Genomic DNA, 21,948 nt, shown 5'->3' on the forward strand with positions numbered 1-21,948 from the left:
TTTACATATCAATGTGACCAGAATACTAGTTGCGATACCTCTTCATGAAGTAAACTAAGCTGCTTTTGTTAAATTTATTTTAATTGAGCTGGATTCTTGAGATTATTTCATTTATAACTGTAAGTTTGAAATAACTGATTCTGGTTCACTATTGAACATATACTCTGCTAATCATTGTTTTTGTCTTTAATTTCTTCTCTGTCCACCCACAAAAGCCTGAATGTGTTCTGTCATTTGAAGATGTGTGGGGCCCACTCTTCCTCATTGTAAGAAGTAAAGCAGCACACTCAAAAGGCTACTTTCATTTGGAGTTCATGAATTACTTTAAAAAATGTAGTCATTACTTCCAATTTCTTTCTGACAAATTTCTTAAACTTTGGGATGGTTTCTGAAAGATTTTCTCAAAGGAAGTATTTTTACCTTCCCAAGTGTTAAGATTCCTGCTTTCTCTTCAGTCCTGTTTATTAAACTCACTGAACTGATTTCAGAGTTCATGCATTTCCTCTCTTCCCTCTCATTTTTCTCTAACAGTAGCTAAACATTTGTTCCCAACGCCGCCCCTCGCCTAGCTGCAGGGAAGCCTTCACTGGTCGCTGCTGCTATTGGCTCTGCCTTCTCGAGCAAGAACCTGTCATAGCACACATCCTGCTTGTCAAAATGCTGTTTTCACACCTTATCAGGACTTCAGCAGGACGAGAGCCAAGTTTACTCCTATGCTATTTTCGAGAATAGGTTTGCTAAAGGAATAAGGGAAGCAAGATTTCAGCAGAAATGTTTGTTTCAGAAGTCTAGATAAATAGATTCTGTTTTTGTGCCTTTAATCTGCCTCCATGTTACAGAGGCCTGGGATTATTTAATTGTGATATTTATAAATATTTTTGATGTCTTTTGTTTTGCTGTAGTGTCTCATACCATTACTCAGACTAACCTGAAATTTATTAATGTGGTCCCAATTCACAGCAGTCTTCCTGCTTCAGCCTCCTGGGTGCTGGGATTATGGAAGTGAACCACCATATCTGGCTTAATTATGTCTTTTAAATGAAAATGATAAGAAAATGTAGATGTGTATGTACATATGTTTATGGTAGGGAGGAATTGTATTCTTTTTTTCTGTGACGTTTTTGATTCTTTCCATTTATCTGTGGATTCAGGTTACCATTTGGTGTCTTGTCTTTATTCCAATACAACTTTATTCCCACCTGTATGTATTTTGTTCTTGTTGTCAAATACATTATATTTCTGCATTTGATTTTTAAATCAGTTAAGAGAAGAAATTAAGCCATCACACAACATTTTATTTTTACAGTGCTAAAGATCACACAGTAGGCAAACAGTCTACCACGGAACAATTTCCTTAGTCCTTGGTTCTTTGAAACTTGGTAGAGCCAAGGAGCTCAACCTGGCCTTGAACTTGTTAGGTATCCCAGAATAGCCTTGAATGTACAGTCCTCCTGCTGCTGCTTCTTAAGTGCTAGTGTTATCGGTGTGTGCCAATACCTATAAATGCATTTTCTAGCCCTTCCTGGCACATTGAATGTCATCCCAACACCTTCATGGTTTCTCATAAAAAGTCAGATATTATCTTACTGGAATTCCTTTATCCATGTCATTTTTTCTTGTTGCTTTCAAGATTTTCTCTTTTGTCTTTGTAAGGATTTGTATGTATATATGCAAATATGTGTGCAGGTGTAAGTGCATATGGAGGCTAGAGGAGGATGCAAGGATGCCTTATTATTACTCCCTGCCTTATGTCTTTGAAAATGGCTCTATCACTAAGCCTGGAGCTGGGCTAGCAGCCAGTGATCTTCCTGTCTGCCCCTAACAGCACTGGGTTTACAGGTATGTAGCCATGCCTGACTTTTTATGTGGGTGCTGGGTCTAAACTCAGCTCCTCATGTTCGAATAGCAAGGGCTCTTATCCACTGAGCCATCTCTCCAACCTGATCTTTCAAGATTCAGTGTATCGTGTGCCTGAGTTTAGACCTCTGTCTTCAGACTGCTTGAAATTCATTGAGTTTCTTAGTTATGTAGAGTTAATGTTATTCATCAAATTTAGGAAATTTTCAACAATTATTTCTTTGAACTTTTTTCTGTTTCTTTATCCCTTGGACACTATTATATGTTGTATATGCTGGTTCATTTAATGTTATCTCACATTTGATTAACACTCTGTACATAGTTCTCATCCCTTTTACTCTGTTCTTCAGGTGGCATTAATGAGATATCACTCTATCTTGAGGTCTGCTTACCTGGACCTCCTCCAGTGAAGTTTTCATTTTGGTGATTGAATTTTCCCACTTCAGAATACTCATTTGGTTCTTTTTATTGTTTTACAATAACTTCTGTTTATAGATACTCTCTATTTGAGACATTATTATCATGCCTTCCCTTTTTGGCTTTGCTTAATTCTGCTTTACACTTTTAACATTTATTTACTTGTTTGTTTGTTTTGTATGTATGGGTGTGCATGTTGTAGCACCTGTGGTGAGGTCAGAGGACAACTTGCAAGAATGGGTTCTCTCCTTCCACCCTGAAGGTCCCAGGATTGAATTCAGGTAGTCAGTGCTTTGAGGAGGCAGCTTTACCCACTGCACCATCTGGCTGGCCCTGGTTGTTTATTTTTAATTAACATACAAAAATATGTTTCATTATGGTATTTTTAGACGTGATTTGTCTTTGTCAATCCTCCTGCCCCCATTTTCTCCTCTCTGCTTCCTGCTTTCTACCCTTTCACGGTTTCCCTTAGTTCTTTTAACATTTATAATAGCTGTTTAAAAGTCATTGTCTTCTAAGTTCAATATTTAGGTCCTTTCAAAGGCAGATAATGCTGCCTTTTCATTTCCCTGTATTATGATTTACCCTGTCCTATTTCTTTGTGTATTTTTTGTGTTTTGCTAAAAAAAAAATGGACATTTTAAGGTAGTTTATTGTTGCAGTAGTGTCTATTGATCCCACACACACACCTCTGAACCTGCTGCTTTTGTAACTTGCATATTAGTTTGTGGCTTCGTTGGACTACAGTGAAGTCTATATCTCTGCATTGTGCCACTCTCAATGTGGCTCCTTGAAGGGTATAGCCTTGGGCAGGGCCACTTATTTTTAATCTCTCCCTGAATGACTGTTGCAGCTGAGCTCTTGAACTATCTTGTCCTTTGTTGTCTCTGTCATGTTTCTGATGAATCTTGCTGTGTGGGTGTTACATCCAGTTGTTAGTCTCCCTAGTTGGTCTAGAATATTTTTATGTTTTTAGTTGAAATAGAATTACATTACTTCCCTCCTCTAGCAAACCGTTATCCCTCAAACCCCTCCAATGCCCCCCACTATCAAATTGATAGCTTCTTTTACTTTGATTATATTTGTGTTTTATATATACATATATATATATACATATACATATATATATGAACAAATATATATGAATACAACCTGCTGAGTCTCTTTGTGTATGTATCATTTCAAGGCTGACCACTTTGCATTAGACTACCAATAAGGGAGCTCATCCTGGGAGAAGCTAATTCTCCTATTTGTCAATAGTTGCCTGTAGTTCTTTATCTAAGGGTGGGACTCCAGGAAAGTTTCCCCCTTCCACATTAACATGTCCATTGATAATGCTATTGTTCCAGTCATTTTTATACAGCCATTCATAGGAGAGAATGTTTCATAGCACACTTCCTGACACTCTGGCTCTTACAATCATTTACTCCCCTTCCTTGATGTTCCCTAAGCTTTACATGTAGGATCTATACTTTTTTGTTTGCTTGATTGCTTTTTTTAAAGAGAGATGGAGAGAGAGAGGGAGAGAATGATAATATATGTGTGGAGTAACTGTGTTATTGTCCTTTTGAAAGTATGAGGGCAACTTTGTGGAAATCTCACTGGCCCTTGCTTGTGTTTTGATGATTCCTTGAAGCATAACATGTTTCACAGTCTGAAATAATTACTTGTGGGCCCTTTTTATACTAGTGGTCTTCAAGTCCAGTTCTTTTTTATTTTAATAAATTTATTTCAAATATATTTTAAAATCATAAATGTGGCTTATAATCCAAAGCTGAAACATGTATTCTTCAGAGTCTGACAAGCAATTCCACACCATACTTTCAAACCCATTTTCTTTGCTGGTTTTGAGATTTCTGAGGTTTAGTTTTAAAATGGCACTGTTCTAAATGTACATGACTCTTGTACACTTGTTGATAAAGTTTTCTGAAAACTGTCCATCAAATGTAAAGAATGGCTTCCACCCAAATATTAGCAGTGTGGGAAAAACATCTATGACGAATTCAGTTCTGTCAGAACCAGTGTTGTTCTCTAGAATACAAGAGAACATAGATCAAGTTAAATTATGCTTGCAGACTTTGGCCTCCATCCTACTTAATCATTATGCAAGGTTGTCATTGAGATTTACTGGGCAAAGAAAACCCCAGGTGCACTGGAGAGAGGAGTAGGTTACTATTGAGGGAAGGGGTGCCTTGTAACTTCTCCCAAATGTTTATTTTAAATAAAAAGCTAAAGGATACATTTCTTAAATGCTTTGGGTACTATACAGCTTACTAATCATCACACAAATAAGGAAATAAAAGCTGTCTCTAAGGACATTTTCCATCTTTAAGATGACCATTTTTTTTTTGGTTTTTGACTGCCTAATTCAATATTTAAATTTTTATATTCTGTACTTCAATATTGTAAGATTTATTTCTCAAATGATCTTAACAACACAGACCAGATACCAGACCATTACTCTCAAGTCACACTGTTTACTATAATGAATAAATGAAATTGACAGAAAACTGAGGAGGTTCCCTTTGCTCTGCAGGGGAGCAAACTTTCAACATGTCAACAATCCAGAGTCTCGGACTCTGTCTCAAAATGCAAATACTTGCACTCAGTAAGTCAATATATTATTCTTAAAATTGAAGTTTGTCACTAACAAAGACTGAACAAAAACTATCTCTGCCTACCACAAACAACTAAAACAGCTCTACCCACTCCTTCTACTCCCCACAGAAAGAGAAGTAGGAGGAGCTGAAGTCTTTAACCATCTAAAATCTTAGCTTCTAAGACACTGCCACTACCTGTTTGAACTGGTCTGTGTTCTCCATTCTTCAAAGTGCCCCCGTTTATAAATTTGTTTTCATACACATGTGCATGCACACAAACACATTCACTCTCTAGTAAGTCACTTTTTTATGCTTGTTGATAAACTATGAGGTATTTAAACTAGGTATGTACAGGGTTTTATAGGTACTTTGTAAACATCAGAATCACTTGGGTCCTTTTGTCCAAAATCCTGAAATCAAATTATACAACCAGGGACCACTACTTTCCCAGACGCTGTTCACAAGCTGTATACTGATCAAGGGCAGAGAAAAAGTCCTCATAACTGATGTTTAGATAAGAAGGCAAAGATACAATCTCAGTCAGTCTGACTTGCCAGGGAAGAAAGCCTAATATGCTGTTCACAGGAATAAAGTTCAACACTAAATCAGGATCAGGGAAACCATGTGAACTAAGTAAGCTGTCGAGCAGATCTACATCCAAATCTGCAGGTCTCCTCAGCTGCTGGGATACTAATTGCTACTAATTGGCAAAAGTCCTGGGCAACTCTCACGATAGTTGGCTTTTCTGTCTTCTGGGGACAGCACCTTCACTGCCAAAAGGCAATTTAAAATTTGATCGTCGTCGTCGTCGTCGTCGTCGTCGTCGTCGTCGTCGTCATTGTTACTGTTTGCAAACTCTAGTATTTGGAACAATCTAGGCCCAAAGGTTCCTTCTGTTCTTTTAAAATTTAAACATCAATCTGGAATTATTTATCATGCATTTACTACCATTTTCCTCTGCCCTCAGTCACAAGTCCAGCTCTTGAAGTCTGTTCTAACTTGCTCTCTGAAAAACTTAAAGTGGATCTGCCTTTCATTCATTGCTGTTGGAGCGCTGTGAGGCTCCTCTTAGCTGCCTGCCACCAAGTTCTGTCTTTCTTAACATTGTCCATAGACTTGAAATTTCACATGTTGCATTACACATAAAGTCAGCTCCTTATTGAGAAGCTGTCCTTACAGCCACTTCTTCCTCAGGAACTATACTATACTGATGTTCTGGAGCAGGCAATGGAGGCAGTTACTTTTGGGGGGCTAATGCTGTTCCTATCAGTGATGCATGAGGTAAGGTGGTAGTTTGTATCTCCTGGCATGGAATCTTCACCTTCTGAATAAGCAGGGATAAAAACAATCAGAACATAGTATTTGTCTTTTTTTCCTTCTTTGCCTAGGATAGAGCTTCTGCCCTAAAAAAGGCGGGAAGGTGCTTGAAGGAAAAGGGGAAGCTCTGTTCCTTTTGATCATACTTGATAGGAATAGAGCACCTACAACACCAGGACATAGTGTCATCCTAGACTCAGAGCTGGGGAGAATCTCATCTTCTTGGTGACACTATGAGTAAAATTTCTATCACTTGAAAAGATTATGGCTTAGATGCTCCAGAATTTTGCTTTTCTTATCACTATTTAGTGAGGCTTCTTGAATGGTATTTTTCCATTTGTTACATGTCATTACAACCTTTTACAGAAACTTTAAATGGTTTTCAACCAGGAATTTAATCAGTTACAGTGATTTTTCTGGAGGTAGGCTCTAAGGTGCTTGCACACAAATACCCTTAAAATATACTATAATTCTCCAAACGTTTTACCTTCTATACCTCACCAATACATTTGGAGTTTTTCTCCTTCAGCCTGAAATTGAAAGGCCTTTACCATAACCACCAGTTTAAGTTTAAAAAACATTGAAACTTTGAATATGCAAGTGGCTTTAATTTTCTTTAGCAATATGGATTTTCTGGCATGGTTGAGGAAAAACTGTCTTTAACACACGGAAACTTTAGTTTGCTTAGCAATTTAATCTCTGAGAACTTCGAAGTATTCAAGAGAGGGAAGGAAGGGTCTTTCATTCCCTGGGTGCAGGCAATTCCTGATAATAGTGAAGTTGTTATGTGCCACCCTTCTGCAGTCATTATCCACACACATGAACTTTTGCCCCTTCTATTTGTAATATTGGCACTTTAGTTTTGAGGGGTTCAATGTCAGCCAGTAGCTAGTACCTTCAGGGATGGTTTCCAGTTGCTGTTTCACAGCAGGGTAATTATTTTCAGAGAAACTTATTTTCATGGTTAATGGAGCATCTGAAGACTTAGTCTGAGACAAGCTAGACCTGTTACTTGTTTTTGTATGGCCTCTGAGCTAAGGATTCTTAAAAAATATTTTATTTTATGTGTAAGAGTATTTGCCTGTATGTATGTGGCATGTCTGATGCCCACAGAGGCCAGAAGAGGATGTTGGATCTCCTAGAATTGGAGTTACAGATGGTTATGAACTGCCATGGGTGCTGGGACCTGAGCCTGGGTCCTCTTCAAGAACAGTCAGTGTTCCTAATCACTGATTCATCTCTCCAGACCAAAGGATGGTTTAAAAAAATTTAATATTTGGAAATAATTAATTCATGGCATGAACAAATAAGAAATTTGAATTTGTGTTTATACATAAAATTGTACTGGCTCATAGCCCCTGCTCCTGTTTGTGGATGGTATCCTGTCAGCTTCCACATTCCCATAGCTAAGTACAGTAATTGGAACAGATACTCAGTGTAGAATGTATCCAACTGTCTTACTAAATAAGAAACACAGAACCAGTGTAAAAGAGAAAGCCAAGAGGTCAGAGCTCAGAGCTAAAATCTTACCCTTCCTCCTGCGGTGCTCCTAGCTCTCCAAAAGAGACCTACTTCCTGTGTGTATGTCTTTACATAGTCTTTCTGTTCTGCCTTCTCATTGGTTGTAAACACAAACACGTGACTGCCTCGTCACTGCCTGTAAGTACAGCCCTCCAGGTCTTAAAGGCATATGTCTCCAATGCTGGCTGTATCCCTGAACACACAGAGATCTATGGGATTAAAGGCATGTGCCACCACCGCCACACTCTGTCTATGGCTCTAATAGCTCTGACCCCCGGGCAACTTTATTTATTAACATACAATCAAAATCACATTTCAGTACAATTAGAATACCACCACAACTCGGAGTTCTGCAAAGCCAAAAATACCGATCCTCTAGTCCCCAAGATAAAGCTCACCTAGTTTAAAATGTGTTTTAGTGAGATAGTATTAGTAATTGTTTTTAACAGACTATTTTAAGATTCAAAATGTGGCATGACAGGGCCCAACAAGGTGCAAAAAGAGAATTTCAGAGGAATTATATTTTAAATTAAAATAGAAAAAAGAATATGACCTATACTTTCATCAAGCAGATTTTATTCAGAAGGAAAACTTCTAACCTGTAAAATTTCCCACATTTTCTGCTTGATCTGAGATCATGATATTGTGACAATTTTCTCTATAATTAATACATTTAGTTTTATTTTAAAAGTCTTGTCCCTTATTTGATGCCCTACTGGGACATAGTATACTTTAAAAGTTATTTTGTGTGATATATGCATGTTTATGTAGGTATATGCATATGTGCATGCAGATGAATACCAGATGTTGATGTCAGTTCTTTTCCTCAATTATTCTTCTCATTTTTAAGACAGCTTCTCATTGAACCTGGAGACCATCTATTTACCTAGGCTAGCTGTCCAGTCAGCTTTAGGGATCTGCCTATCCGTGCCTTTCAGGACTGAGATTATAGACAAGCCCCAGGTCTGGCTTTGGGTGTTGTGGATCCCAACTGAGGTCCTGATGCTTGTGCAGCAGGCACTGTACTGAATGAACCATCTCCCCAAGCCCACAAAAGTACTTTCTGATGTTTCATCTTCACCATGTCCAACTTCCTGGATACCTCTATTACTTTAGTTTAAAAATTGGAAAAAGTCAGATGAATGGTTCCTCGTGCCATATACATTCTTTCAAAATTCAAGTTGAGCTATGGGAATTTAAGTTTTAATTTTTTTCAGGGACTGGGTATCCATGTGTCTTAGGTTAGCCTTAAACTTCCTGTAGCGCTGAGGATGACCTTGAACTTCTGATCCCCCCTCCGCGTGCCCCCCCCAACTCCAAAATGCTAAGATTACAGGCATAGGCCACCAAACGTAATTAATGGGCTATTGGCAAAGAAGGTCTAAATTTTTAAGCTAGTTTTTTTTTCTGAAAGTTTAAACAAAAGATTGAGTACATGAAGGGCCTATGGAACATGCCAGTAATATCAGGAGTTGGGAAGTGGAAGCAGGAAAATGAGGGTCAGGAGTTCAAGGTCATCTTGAGCTACACAGTAGGTTTGAGACCCGAATGGGCTTCATGAAATTTAGTCTCAAATTCATTATGTTCACCTTGGTGACAGTCAGTCTGATTTGAAGCTGGGACAATGGTCTAAATGTAATCAGACTAACCTAGAAAACACTGAGACTGTTTCCTTTCTAGATATTTCTAGCAGAATCTGGAATAGCATTAGCTTATTGAGCAGCCCTACTTAGTCTTAGTTCCTGTTGGATTTGCATTCAAATAAACCTCCAGCATTTTCTTTCCCCCCTGCTTAATGTCACATAGGTGTATGTGTGTGTGTGTGTGTGTGTGTGTGTGTGTGTGTGTGTGTACATATATAAATCATGTTTCTCCTCCCAGATCTCCCCTCCTTCCTCCTCACTCAACTTCATGTTCTTTCTTTCTCTCTTTCTAAAAAAAAAATCCAAACAAAAATCAATAAAACAAAATGTCAAAACAAGAGGGGCTGGAGAGCTAAGCTCAGCAGCTGAAAGTACTGGCTGCTCTTGCAGAGGACCCAGGTTCAATTCTCAGCACCCACATGACAGCTCACAACTGTGTGTGACTCCAATTCCAGGGCTTCTGACACCCTCACACAGACATACATGCAGGCAAAATACCAATGCACACAAAATAAAAATAAATTACATATTTAAAAAAACCCAAAACAAAACGAAGCAAGAAAACCACAAAACAGCACATGGAGTTCATTTTGTTGTGGCCAATTACTCCTGGACATTGGCCTGCCATGGAGTGTGGTTGATATACCCAGTGATGCACTACTAAAGAAAATTAGCCGGACGGTGGTGACTCACGCCTTTAATCCCAGCACTCGGGAGGCAGAGCCAGGTGGGGTGGATCTCTGTGAGTTCGAGGCCAGCCTGGGCTACCAAGTGAGTTCCAGGAAAAGGCGCAAAGCTACACAGAGAAACCCTGTCTCGAAAAATCAAAAAACAAAAAACAAACAAAAAGGAAATTAGCTAGTTGGTTAGGGGTGTTACTTTTTGTTCAGAACCCTCTCAATGCTTGGATACCCTGTCTGTCTTGAACCTCTCTGGGTCCTATGCATGATGCCACAGTTTCTCTAAGTTCATATGTGTATCAGTTCTGTTGTGTCTGGAAGTCACTGTTTCTAGGAGTTATCTACCACCTCTGGCTCTTGTAGTCTTTCTGCCTCCTCTTCTGTATCCCTAAGCCTTAAGGGGAGGAGTTTGATAGAGACATCCATTTAGGACTGGGTACTCCAAAGTCTCTCACATTCTGTACATTGTCCAGTTGTGGGTCTCTGTGGTAGTCCCCATCTGCTATAAAAAGTATCTTCTCTGATGAGGGTTGGGTGATACATTTATCTATGGGCATTGTAGTATGTCATTAGGAGTCATTTTATTGCTAAGTTTCTTTAGCAGAAAAACATTAGTAGGTTTTTCCCTAGGTCCATGACCAATCTAATCTCAAGTTGTTGGCCGCTTTAACAGTGTCAGGTGTGGGCTCCCTATCATGGAGTGAGACTTAAATCCAATCAAAAAGTGATTGGTTACTCCAATAACATTTATGACACCATTACACCAGTATATCTTGCAGGCTGGTCACATTGTAGGTTGCAATTGTTTCTAGCTTGGTGACACTGGTGGTTACTTTACTCCTCTGCTACCATGCAGAGTAACTTCCAGCAGCATAAATGCTTGTCAGAAAGTATGAAGTTTCTAGTTGGCTATCAGCTTGACTTCTCCATGTTTGATGACATAAGTGAGTGTTGTCTTCAGCAACATGGCCTTCCTATCAGGTTGTGGAAAGTAACCAATATCCTTGGTAATCTCCTGTGATGTTTGGGGTGGTCCATGGGAGCCCTTTGTCCAACAATTCAGTAAACTCTTCCTGGCACAACCTCCAGTATTTTCAAAAGACTGTTTTCCAGAGTCAGGCCACTGGTCTCCATCCTATTTAATTATATATGTATGCCAAGTTTATTTGCATGCTTATATATTTATAGTTATAAAGAAGGTTGACTATAAGAATGTCATATAAAGAATGTATTTTTAGCCTTCCGTGTGCTAAAAATTGAATACAGAGTTTATACCCTTTAGAGGTAATGCTTACGCTTTTCAAAGGATCAGGATTTAGTCAACTGTAATTATTCTATAGAACAAAAGATGTTGCTTTACATGAGTGTTGCTTACTGTTGGAAAAATTTCAACAGATTTTTTCATAAAATCTTTGAAAGTAGTCATATTTATTAATGTGTGCTTCTTGCAAAACCATTTTTATTCACAAAAGTTAATAGCACCTGTATTAAATCATCAAATAATGTGGATTTTTATTTACACTATAAACTAATATGCCACTTGATAATCCTTGGTTATCAAGGGGTCCAAGTTCCTTGCGGTTTGGAGGACAGGCAATGAACTTACATAGTTTCTAAAACTTAAAACTCTTTAGCATTTTGCCAGTGAAATTCAGAGGCATACACAGATGGTAGTGATTTTGAAATTGAGTGGTTTTCTGTTGTGAGCCTAATAGGTTTGAAATGATAATCACACAAAGTGTTGTTCATATTGTGCATCTTCTCCTTCCCTGTCCTATCAGGTCTGTCTGTTCAGGGCCAGAGATGTGCTTCTATATCACTTGCTTTCTGAAATACTTTTTGTTTCTTTTTTCCAGGCATCTAGTGGAAATTATTATTTCATCCCTTACACTGTGACACCGTGTGCTGATTATTTTTGCTGCGAGAGTGATGCCCAAAGACGAGCCTCAGAGTATATGCAGCCCAACTGGGACACCATCCTGGGCCCACTGTGTATGCCTCTGGTGGACAGGTTCACTAGCCTCCTTAAGGACATCCGTGTGACCTCATGGTAATTTCCATCAGCCACTAAAAATCCTGGTAGTCTTGCAGAAATTTTCCCTTCACTTTCAGGGAGGTGGTATACTTTGAAGTGACCAGGATGTCCAGAGAATAGGGATCACTGGCCACCCACTTAATCATTTTGGAATCCATCATTACCTACTTAGTGTCTCACTAACCTGAGTTCCTGAGATGAAGCCAGAAGAGAAGAGAGCATGGTCCTAACTGGGCCTGGGGCTAGTCATGGTTCCCTATGTGACACTGATATGTGACTCCTCTGCTCTATGCTCTTTCTCCTGTATAAAACAGGGAAGTTAACTCTGTGACTGCTTTTAATGATCTCTTTCAACTCTAAGATTCTGTGTTTTCAGATAGTTTCTGAACATAATTTTATACTCTCAGTTATTCAGGTTCTCAAAATGCCAGAGCAAGGTCATTCTGACCTTAAGTTCTTGTCATAAGCATGCATTGAGTCAAGCTTCAGCCAACCTGACCTCAGGATGTCCTGTGACATGTTATCTGTAGATTTACGTCATGGGGTATGGTGTCCACTCAGAGGCAGACAGGATTGAGTATGAATTCTGGCTTAGGTGATTGCTCGGCTGGGTAGCCTTGGAAAAGTCACTTCCCCTCTTTGAACCTTAGAGCTAAATAAACTGTACCTTCAGTGTTGTTAGTTGAAAAGTTAAGGGCAGGAAATGATTCTTAACCAGAGGATCCCTGTTGTTTTGCTCACAGCCAATTTAAAGGATTTATTCCTGTAAGTTGTGTCATAAGAAGGATTTGTTCTTCCAAAACAAATGAAAATCCAAAGGACTGGCAGAACTGACTTGTAATGAAATGTCAAGGACCTCATGTCATACTTTGGCTCAGATCATGGCACCCTGAACCATGGAGGGTTACTGTTAAAGTACTGGCATGAAAGTCACACTTGTTAATAGCCTTCTCACCTTTTCTGTCCTATTGCCTTTTCTTGGGATGTACACTTTAGTGGGAAAGAAGTCTAGAAACCCATATGGCAGCAACAGAAAACAAGTAAGGGTTTCTCTGACACCTTCATAGCTATTGTCTTACTTCAAAGGAAAAATTTTAGTGAAGTTTAGAGAGAAATCTCTCCTAATAGCATATTTTTAGGTCTAACAAAGAGGTATATAGCTTGAATCTGAGAGAAGGATCAGATGTCTTTGTAAGAAATAGATTCAAGTTTGTTTCCTCATTCAATAAATTCATGTATTAGGAGGAAAACAAGCTTTAGGGGGATTTGTTTTAATTTCCAAAGGCTCAAAAACTCTGTCCTATGACTGGTGTCTGTTGATTGTTAATGCGAGGGTTAATGGTGCTTATGTTTGAAAACCTCTATAACATGGATGGCAGGTAAGTTTTTAGCCCAAGTACCAACTCTGGAAGGTTTATTATCTCTATCTTGAGTCTTAAGCTAGAAAGCACTTAGAAATCATTTCCAAGTCTACAATGATTAGCAACATCCTTCTTCATTACTAGATGCAGAAATGGCTACATACTTACTACATATCTGATATCCCCAACATGCCAGGCATAATTTCATTTACATAAAAGTTACTGTTCATATTATGTTTTCTTTTTAAAGTGATTTTTCAGTTACACTTGAAAACAAGACTAAGGTATAACTTTTTACTTGTCAGTCCAAACTAATAACACCTTAATAGCTTTGATGCCTTTATAACCTGCTGAATGGGCAATGAATGCCACCCAATTTAATGACTCATTCAGTTAACAGTTTTAAACACTAGCAGAATCTACTAATTTTCTCATCATTAGTGTAATGGAAGTTGACAAATAATGAAATAAAGAATGGAAGAAGTGCACTGGTATTTTTATATCAGAACCATTTCTGTAGGCTATCACTCTATTCTTTAAATGTTAATTGAGGTCTTATTAGGAGCATTGGACCAGGCTATGTACTGTGTGCACATTTATGTGCCATCACTTTATAATTATTCAGGCTAAGTAATATTTGTTCTTATTTTGTTTTTGTTTTTGTTTTTGTTTTTCGAGACAGGGTTTCTCTGCGTAGCTTTGCGCCTTTCCTGGAGCTCACTTGGTAGCCCAGGCTGGCCTCGAACTCACAGAGATCCGCCTGGCTCTGCCTCCCGAGTGCTGGGATTAAAGGCGTGCGCCACCACCGCCCGGCTGTTCTTATTTTATCTGTGTTCGTTTTCTTTCTCTAAAGTTGATTTACTCTTTACTAAGTGAGAAGCTTAAATTTATTCTTTACAATTATATAATTTCAATGGGTTGATAGCATTACCACTTGGTAATGCCCAGGCTCTATTTAAAATTACTTGGAAAATGGACAAGATACTTAATCGTCTATGGTCATCATTGTAAGTTGGGTTCTATACCACTAGATGAGAATGTTTTTCAAATTTTAAATGAAGTACCACTTATTAATATTGGCTGTACAAGAGGCTATGATGACATTTCAGGGTAGATTTACACTGCTTTAATGTAAACAAAAAGAGAGTATGTAAAAACTCTCTTTTTGTTTAGATGCTCACAAGAGAGAAATTTTTTATTTTATATTGGAAAATATTTTTGCAGAAAAATATTACAAGAAAAGCTAAGAGTGGAAGGTACAGTTGTCTTTGTCTGTAATCTTCCTGGTATGGCCTTTTTGTACCCCTTGTTGGATTGCTCTTGGACACACCAGTAGTTTCCATCCTCCTTCACCTGGAAACAGCTTCATGACTACTAACTGGGAACACTTAGTAGATGAAAATGTTTTTAAAATGAATTTGCCTAGGTTTTATGTCTTTTGGAGTATTGTTTGGCTTTTGATAATTTGTTGATAGTGGGGGGAATTAAATAATCATGTAAACTTGCTTTATGCCGTGTGTGTGTGTGTGTGTGTGTGTGTGTGTACAAGTGTGTGTACATGTGTGTGTGCATATCTATAATTCTTGGGGAGTTGCATTGAAAATTATCTAGACTATCAGAAAGTTAAGCTTTGAAGATAACTTTTAAGATTGTAATAAGCTGAATTTTATTGTCATCTACTAGTTTATTGCTTCAGTATGCAAAAAAGGTAGATATTATCATGTTTACTGGCTTAGGAAGACTCAGGGATGGCCAAGGTCCATGGTATGTTATTGAGAACCATGCTCATTTGAGCACTGAAGAGAGTCTTCGATGCATGTATATAATCAGGGGATTTTGTTTTCTTCTCTAGTGCTTATTACAAAGAAACCTTGTTAAATGACATCCGGAAAGCCAGAGAAAAATACCAGGGTGATGAACTGGCAAAAGAGTTGACTCGGATCAAATTCCGCATGGATAATATTGAGGTTCTGACATCGGACATTATCATTAACTTACTTCTGTCCTACCGTGATATCCAGGTATGAGGTGTACTTAGGTGAGGCTAGCATATGCTTGACTTTTCTTTGTCATAAGGAATTTCTCATACAAAGTATGCTTACTTACATTAAGAGTGTGATGAAGAAGCTGCTCTATCTAAATAGGTATGTGACCTGGTGATGGGCTATTGTAGATTATTTAGAGGTAGTTTTGTCATATTAGAGCTGGAGTAAGCACTCCAACAAGAGCCCTCATTGTGCTTAAAATAGGAAACTAAGAATTTATTGTTTTACATGTATTTTATTCTAGGTAATGCTCCAAACCTTTGTAAATCCTGATTGATTAGTCCTCTGAATCCCATGGTTTAGGTTTGTTCTTATTTATATTTTACAAATGAAGAGATTTGAGGCACAGAGAAATGAAGTAACCTGCTCAGATTCACAGAGCATGGTAAAGTTAAGATTCAGAGGCTGACTAGCTCCATTGCCCTTGTTTTCATTTCTTCAGCATTTCCTTTATGCCTTTGTCACGTCTTTCTCTCTTTACCACCCCTCCTCAGTGAGAGTAGTAGTAGCTGGCCTATGTTAAGGAACTAGGGAAGCAGATGCTTATTCTAATATAGGCATCAGAAGTTACTGCAAAATTTTGAGACCCAGGTTACAAGGTGTGGAACCCTGGGGGGAAACTGAGTATTTCTCTTCAATATTGAACTGGTTTTAAGGGTATCTTGCATCTCTTCCTTCTGGAGGCACAAAGGATGATATGCTTTACTTGTAGAATACTACAAAGCTGCACTAGAGGTTGTTGATCACAATTGTGTAAATCTGAATGATGGAGAGAGACATCTATTTATGGTTTGGACCAAGAACAGAGTCAGCTACTAAGGATCCTGTGGCCTGAGTGACAAACAAATACAGCTACCTGCTTTTAATAACAGGTGGTATTATGCAACAAGAAAATGTGATTGACTTTTCTTGAAGTATTTCTTTTTGATTTTGGTTTTGTTGTTGCTGTTATTTGGAGACAGGGTCTTATGTAGCCCATTGAGTCTTGAACTTGCCATGTAGCTGAAGATGACTTTGAACTCCCAATGCTCCTGCTTTTGCTTCCCCAATGCAGTGATTATAGGTGTGTGCCACCACACCTCTGCTCTTGAAATGTGTTTTTTTTTTAGTTGCTGGCTTGCTTCTACCCTTCCCTTCCTGAATGCCTTCAGTTCTTCATTTTTCATTGGTAGAACTCTTAAGCCCAAAGAAGAGCTGGAAGTTTCCTGGGATATATTGTCTTCTCTTTTCTGAGGCAGTAGCATCAAAGTCTAAAGCTAAGTGTCAGATTCTGTGGGAAGATCTCTGTTGACTTGCTGGCAGTGAATTGGCCAATACTAGTAATTCTAAGCCTGACTAAATGGGTAATTGTTGGTGGCACTGCTAAAATGGAACCTAGTGGAGACATACATGGTAGCAATTTAAACCCTAGGGTAATGTATGCAGCATTTGGAATAGTAGTTCTCAGCTTGTTGGTATTTTGCATTGTCTGCAGAGACATTCTACCTGTCAAAACTGATTGTGTAAGGCAGGGGTACTAGAGGCTTCTAGTAGGGATGCAGCTATCCATCCAACAATACATGGACAGCATCCTGGAGCAGAGATGTAAGTCTAGAATATCAACAGTGCTGCAGCTGAGAAATTCTTAGACTAATTTGATTGATTTGGGCAAAATAGGAAGCAGTAAGATGTTTTCTCCATTTGTATTGGAAAGTGACTAAGTTTTCTTGTGTGTATTTATCCAACTCATTTTAACAAAGTTCTGCTGCTGGAATTAACCCTCCCACACTCAACACATAACATCTTTTTCCTTGTTGCTAGGCTCACTTGTGCTTTTGTTTTTGGATTTAACAAAATTTTTATTGATCCTTGTGTGTCCTCTGGTAGCAGGAATTCCTCTTCTGTCTCATTTATCTTCTTTTTTGATATTTTTCTCTGTATTTGTCAAGGTTACAATTAATTTCACTAACTACTATCTGCAAGGAAAGGTTTATCTTTAAATTTGGAGTCTGTCTTATGTTTATAACTATTGAGAAAAATCTATGAAGAACTGTTTCCTCTTTCTCACACTCTTGAGAAATTTTTGCCAACAGGACTATGATGCAATGGTCAAGCTGGTAGAAACACTGAAGATGCTGCCTACATGTGATTTGGCTGATCAGCACAACATTAAATTCCACTATGCATTTGCACTGAATAGGTAAGAATGATTAAGTGTAGGGTTTGTGAACATGTGATCTGTTATAGTCTTCTGTTGTCTTTTCAGTATTCATCAGATATGATCCAAGTCATATGCTAACTGCCAAAGGTATGAAAATACACAAGGTACTTTGCCTTTGGAACATATATTCTATGAGATCAGACATGTAAAAAAATCCTAATAGGGCCAGGTGGGGTGGTACACATTTTTATTCCCTACACTTAGGAGGCAGAGGCAGGCAGATATCTGAGTTCAGGCTATCCTGTTCTAAATAACAATTCCAGGCCAGTCAGGGCTATATAGTGAGACTCTGTTTCAAAAAACAAAGAAATTCTAATAACTTGGGGAGATATGCAGTTTAATAAATGGTTTGTCCAAAGTGATATAGAAGTACAACAGAAGGAGAGAATTGTTCTGTTTAGGGATAGAAAAGCTTCTTTGTATTTTCTGGTGTAAGTTTTAAAGAATTAGATCATGGATGGGAGATGGTAGGATGTGGAGGAGTGTAAAAGACCATTCCATTTGACTGGAGTGTGAGCATAGAATTCTTTTTGCACAAGGTGCATCCAAGTAATAGCCAGTGCAACCAGAACACAAGATGCAAGTGAAGGCAAGTACAGGATATAAGGTTATATACAGTCTATATAAGTACAGGATATAAGGTTATATACAGTCTATATAAGTACAGGATATAAGGTTATATACAGTCTATATAAGTACAGGATATAAGGTTATATACAGTATATATAAGTACAGGATATAAGGTTAAGCATAGAGGATGGGATTATATACATGAAAAAGGTATTGCTTGGTGGTGGTGGTACATACCTTTAATCCCAGCACTCTAGTCACAGGCACACTTGCATTCTAGGCAGAGGTAGGTGAATTTCTCTGAGTTCAAGCCCAGCCTGGTCTACAGAGCTTGTTCCAGGTCAGCCAGGGCTACACAAAGAAGCCCTGTCTCAGAAAAAAAGGAAGAAAGAAAAAGGTATTGATGTTATGCTGTGGAGGACTAGCTGAAGCAGTAAGATTGATGTTGTACAATAGATAAAGGTGCTGTCTTAGCTAGGCTTTCTATCGCTACAATGAAATGCCATGACCAAAAAGCAGGTTGGGGAGGAAAGCATTTGTTGGCTTACACTTCCATATCACTTTTAATCATGGAAGGAAGTCAGGGCAAGAACTCAAACAGGGCAGGAACCTGGAGGCAGAAGCTGATTCAGAGGCCATGGAGGGGTGCTGCTTATCTTGCTCCTCATGGCTTACTCAGCCTGCTTTCTTATAGAACCTAGGACTACCAGCCCAGGGATGGCACCATCCACAGTGGGCTGGCTCACTCCCATAAATCACTCATTAGGAAAATGCCCTGGGTTCAATACCGTACAATGAAGAGAAAGATGAGCTATGTGGTCAGTGGTAAAATTTCCTTCTCAAATCCCTCATGGTATCAGATTTTCAAAAAAATTTTATTCATTTTTACATATGAACCACAGTCCCCCCTCCCACCACTCCCCTCATGCCCCCTTATTCGCCATCCACTCCTCCAAAAGGGTAAGGCCTCCCATGCGGAGTCAACAGAGCCTGGTACATTCAGTTGAGGCAGGTCCAAGCCCCTCACCACTGCATCAAGGCTGAGCAAAGCATCCCACCATAGGGAATGGGCTCCAAAAAGCCAGCTCATGCACCAGGGACAGATCTTGGTCCCACTGCCAGGGGCCCCTCAAACAGACCAAGCTACAAAGCTGTCTCTCACATGCAGATGGCCTAGTTCAGTCCTATGTAGGCTCCACAGCTGTTGGTCTAGGGTTTGTGAGTTCCCACAAGAAGATGGCAGCTGATTTGGTTTTAATGAAAGACCTTATTAATAGTTCTATGCCAAAATCTTTCACCTGTTACACTGCCATCAAATTTTTAGAAGTCTTTGAGAATTTTAAGAAAACATTCTGATTTTCTTTTTCTATATAAGTTTGAATAGATAGCAACCCACTTTATCCATATGTAATGAACCCTGTATCTTGTTCTCTATGTCCATGTGTGTGTGTTGTATATCTGCTATATAAGATATATTCTAATTTAATCTCTTATAATTATATGTTGTAAATTTAATGTACATTCAGTATTTGTTATGCACAATGCCTCACCCTAGTACCTAGAGCATGATTTAGCATATGGAGGTTGAATAAATACCAGTTAATGTGGAAAAAATGCCCTACAGGCTTGCCTACAGCCTGATCTTCTGGAGGCATTTTCTCAATTGAGGATTCCTCCTCTTTAATGACTAGCTTGTATCAAGTTGACTAAAATCTAGCCAGTATAGATAGTGTTGGTTTTTTTTCCTATGAGTGTGTATGTGCACGTGTGCATGTGTGTGCATGCATGCATGTGTGTGTGTAACTTAGAAAGTATTGCTTAGAGACTGCAAGCCTCAAAAGTAGGGAAATTAGCTAAAATGATGTAGCAAAGAGCCTGCAAATCCAATGATTTAAGTAAGATTTAAATTTTCCTCTTGATAGATAGCAGGATAGATTTGAGTGAACCAGGCTGTTAGCACAGTAGCACTGCTCTAGAAATTGCTTTTAAACTGAGCACCCAACTATTTTATAGGTTTTTGTTATCCCCTAGACCAGTGGTTCTCAACCTGTGGGTCGTAACCCTTTGAGGGGTTGAATGACTTTCATAGGGGTTGTATATCAGCTATCCTGCATGTCAGATATTTACATTATGATTCATAACAGTAGCAAAACTACAGTTATGAAGTAGCAACAGAAATAACATTGAGAGTCATCATGACATGAGGAACTATATTAGGTCACAGCATTAAAAAGGTTGAGAACCACTGCCCTAGCATGTTGGCATCATCTGCATAGTTGAAGCTTGTTCACTGCCACTCTTACACTTGCAACCGATGGTACAGGGTTAGAGACCAGATGGAAGTGTGAGGCAAGTGATTTCCTCCCTCCCCCTTATTCTTTCAGGAGTTTGTACATTGTACTTTGATCATATTTATCCCCCTTTCCCAACTACCCCCAGATATACCCCTTACCTCCCCACTCAAATTTGTATCCCCACTTTTAAAAACCATCAAGTCCAATTTGTGATGCCTGTATATTCCTGGTTGTGCAGTCAGCCTACTGGGGGCTACACTTTTAAAGACAACTGACTCTCCCTCTCCTTACATTAACAGTTGCTAACGGCCCCTTGAGTAGGGGTGAGACCCCGTGCCCATCTCACCTCTTCATGCTGAGATTTTGTCTGACTTGCACTGGCACAGGTCTTGTGTATATTGTCACAACCATTGTGAGTTCATATGTGGAATTGCACTGATATGTCTAGAAAACACTCTTTCCTGCAGTCATTCATGACTTCTGGCTCATACATTCTTTCTGTCCCTCTTCTGCAGTGATCCTGGGACCTCTGGAGGAGGATGGTTCAGTATATATGTTCCATTTAGGGCTAAGTATTCCACAGTCTTTATTCTTTGTACCTTGATCAGTTGTGGGTGTTTGTTAATCACCATCCACTACAAATAGAAGTTTCTCTGATGATGTTTGAGAGATATAGTAATCTGTGGTTATGTTGCTAGGAATCTGTTTAATATTATATTCATCTAGTAGCATAATAGTAGATTACACTCTAGGGCTACAGGTTTTGGGCCTGATAATGGTCCCAAGTATGAGTTTCATCTTCTGAACTAGAGCTTAAATCCAGTCAGAAAGTGGTTGTTACTGCCATGATATTCATGACACTATTGCACCACTGGGATGTCTTTCTGGATCAGGGGTGTGTGTGTGTGTGTGTGTGTGTGTGTGCATAGATACATATATACATGTATATATGTGTGTGTACATATACATATATGTGTGCATGTATACTTACTCAATAAAGAAGGAGTTGAAATGGAGTCACTCTACTAGATACCATAGGCTAACAAATAAAAAGTGCCTTGCTAGGAATGGTTTGCTTCTTTTGGAGTTGCTGGTCAGTAAGGTTCCATAGACCCCCAACATTACAGGTGATTGCCAGTGCTATTGGTTACCCTACAGATCTTGATGGCAAGACCCTGTTCTGATGATACCACATACTTGATTCATAGAACATGAAGAAATCAAGCTGTTATTCATCTGGAAGCCCCATCCTTGCAGGATAGCTTTCCTAGTGTGAAAAGGTGCTGTGCATGCTACCAGAGGAGAAAAGTAAATGAGGGATTTTCTTTAATGTGGTATCTTAGTTAGGGTTGCTATTGCTGTGCTGAAACACCATGACTAAAATCAACTTTGGGAGGAAAGGGTTTAT

The 21,948-nt window shown here is 38.8% G+C and overlaps 1 protein-coding gene across 1 annotated transcript in view; it reads left to right on the top strand.

Annotated features, from left to right (window-relative positions):
- Map3k15 (mitogen-activated protein kinase kinase kinase 15) overlaps window positions 1-21,948 on the top strand; it is a 131,420-nt gene that overhangs the window by 28,562 nt on the left and 80,910 nt on the right. The window contains exons 4-6 of the mRNA XM_006973268.4: window positions 11,892-12,085; window positions 15,284-15,452; window positions 17,549-17,655. Coding sequence (XP_006973330.3) covers window positions 11,892-12,085; window positions 15,284-15,452; window positions 17,549-17,655 — 470 coding nt within the window. The remainder of the gene's footprint in view (window positions 1-11,891; window positions 12,086-15,283; window positions 15,453-17,548; window positions 17,656-21,948) is intronic.

The sequence above is a fragment of the Peromyscus maniculatus genome, chromosome X (assembly GCF_049852395.1).
Source record: "Peromyscus maniculatus bairdii isolate BWxNUB_F1_BW_parent chromosome X, HU_Pman_BW_mat_3.1, whole genome shotgun sequence".
Taxonomy (NCBI): Eukaryota; Metazoa; Chordata; class Mammalia; order Rodentia; family Cricetidae; genus Peromyscus; species Peromyscus maniculatus.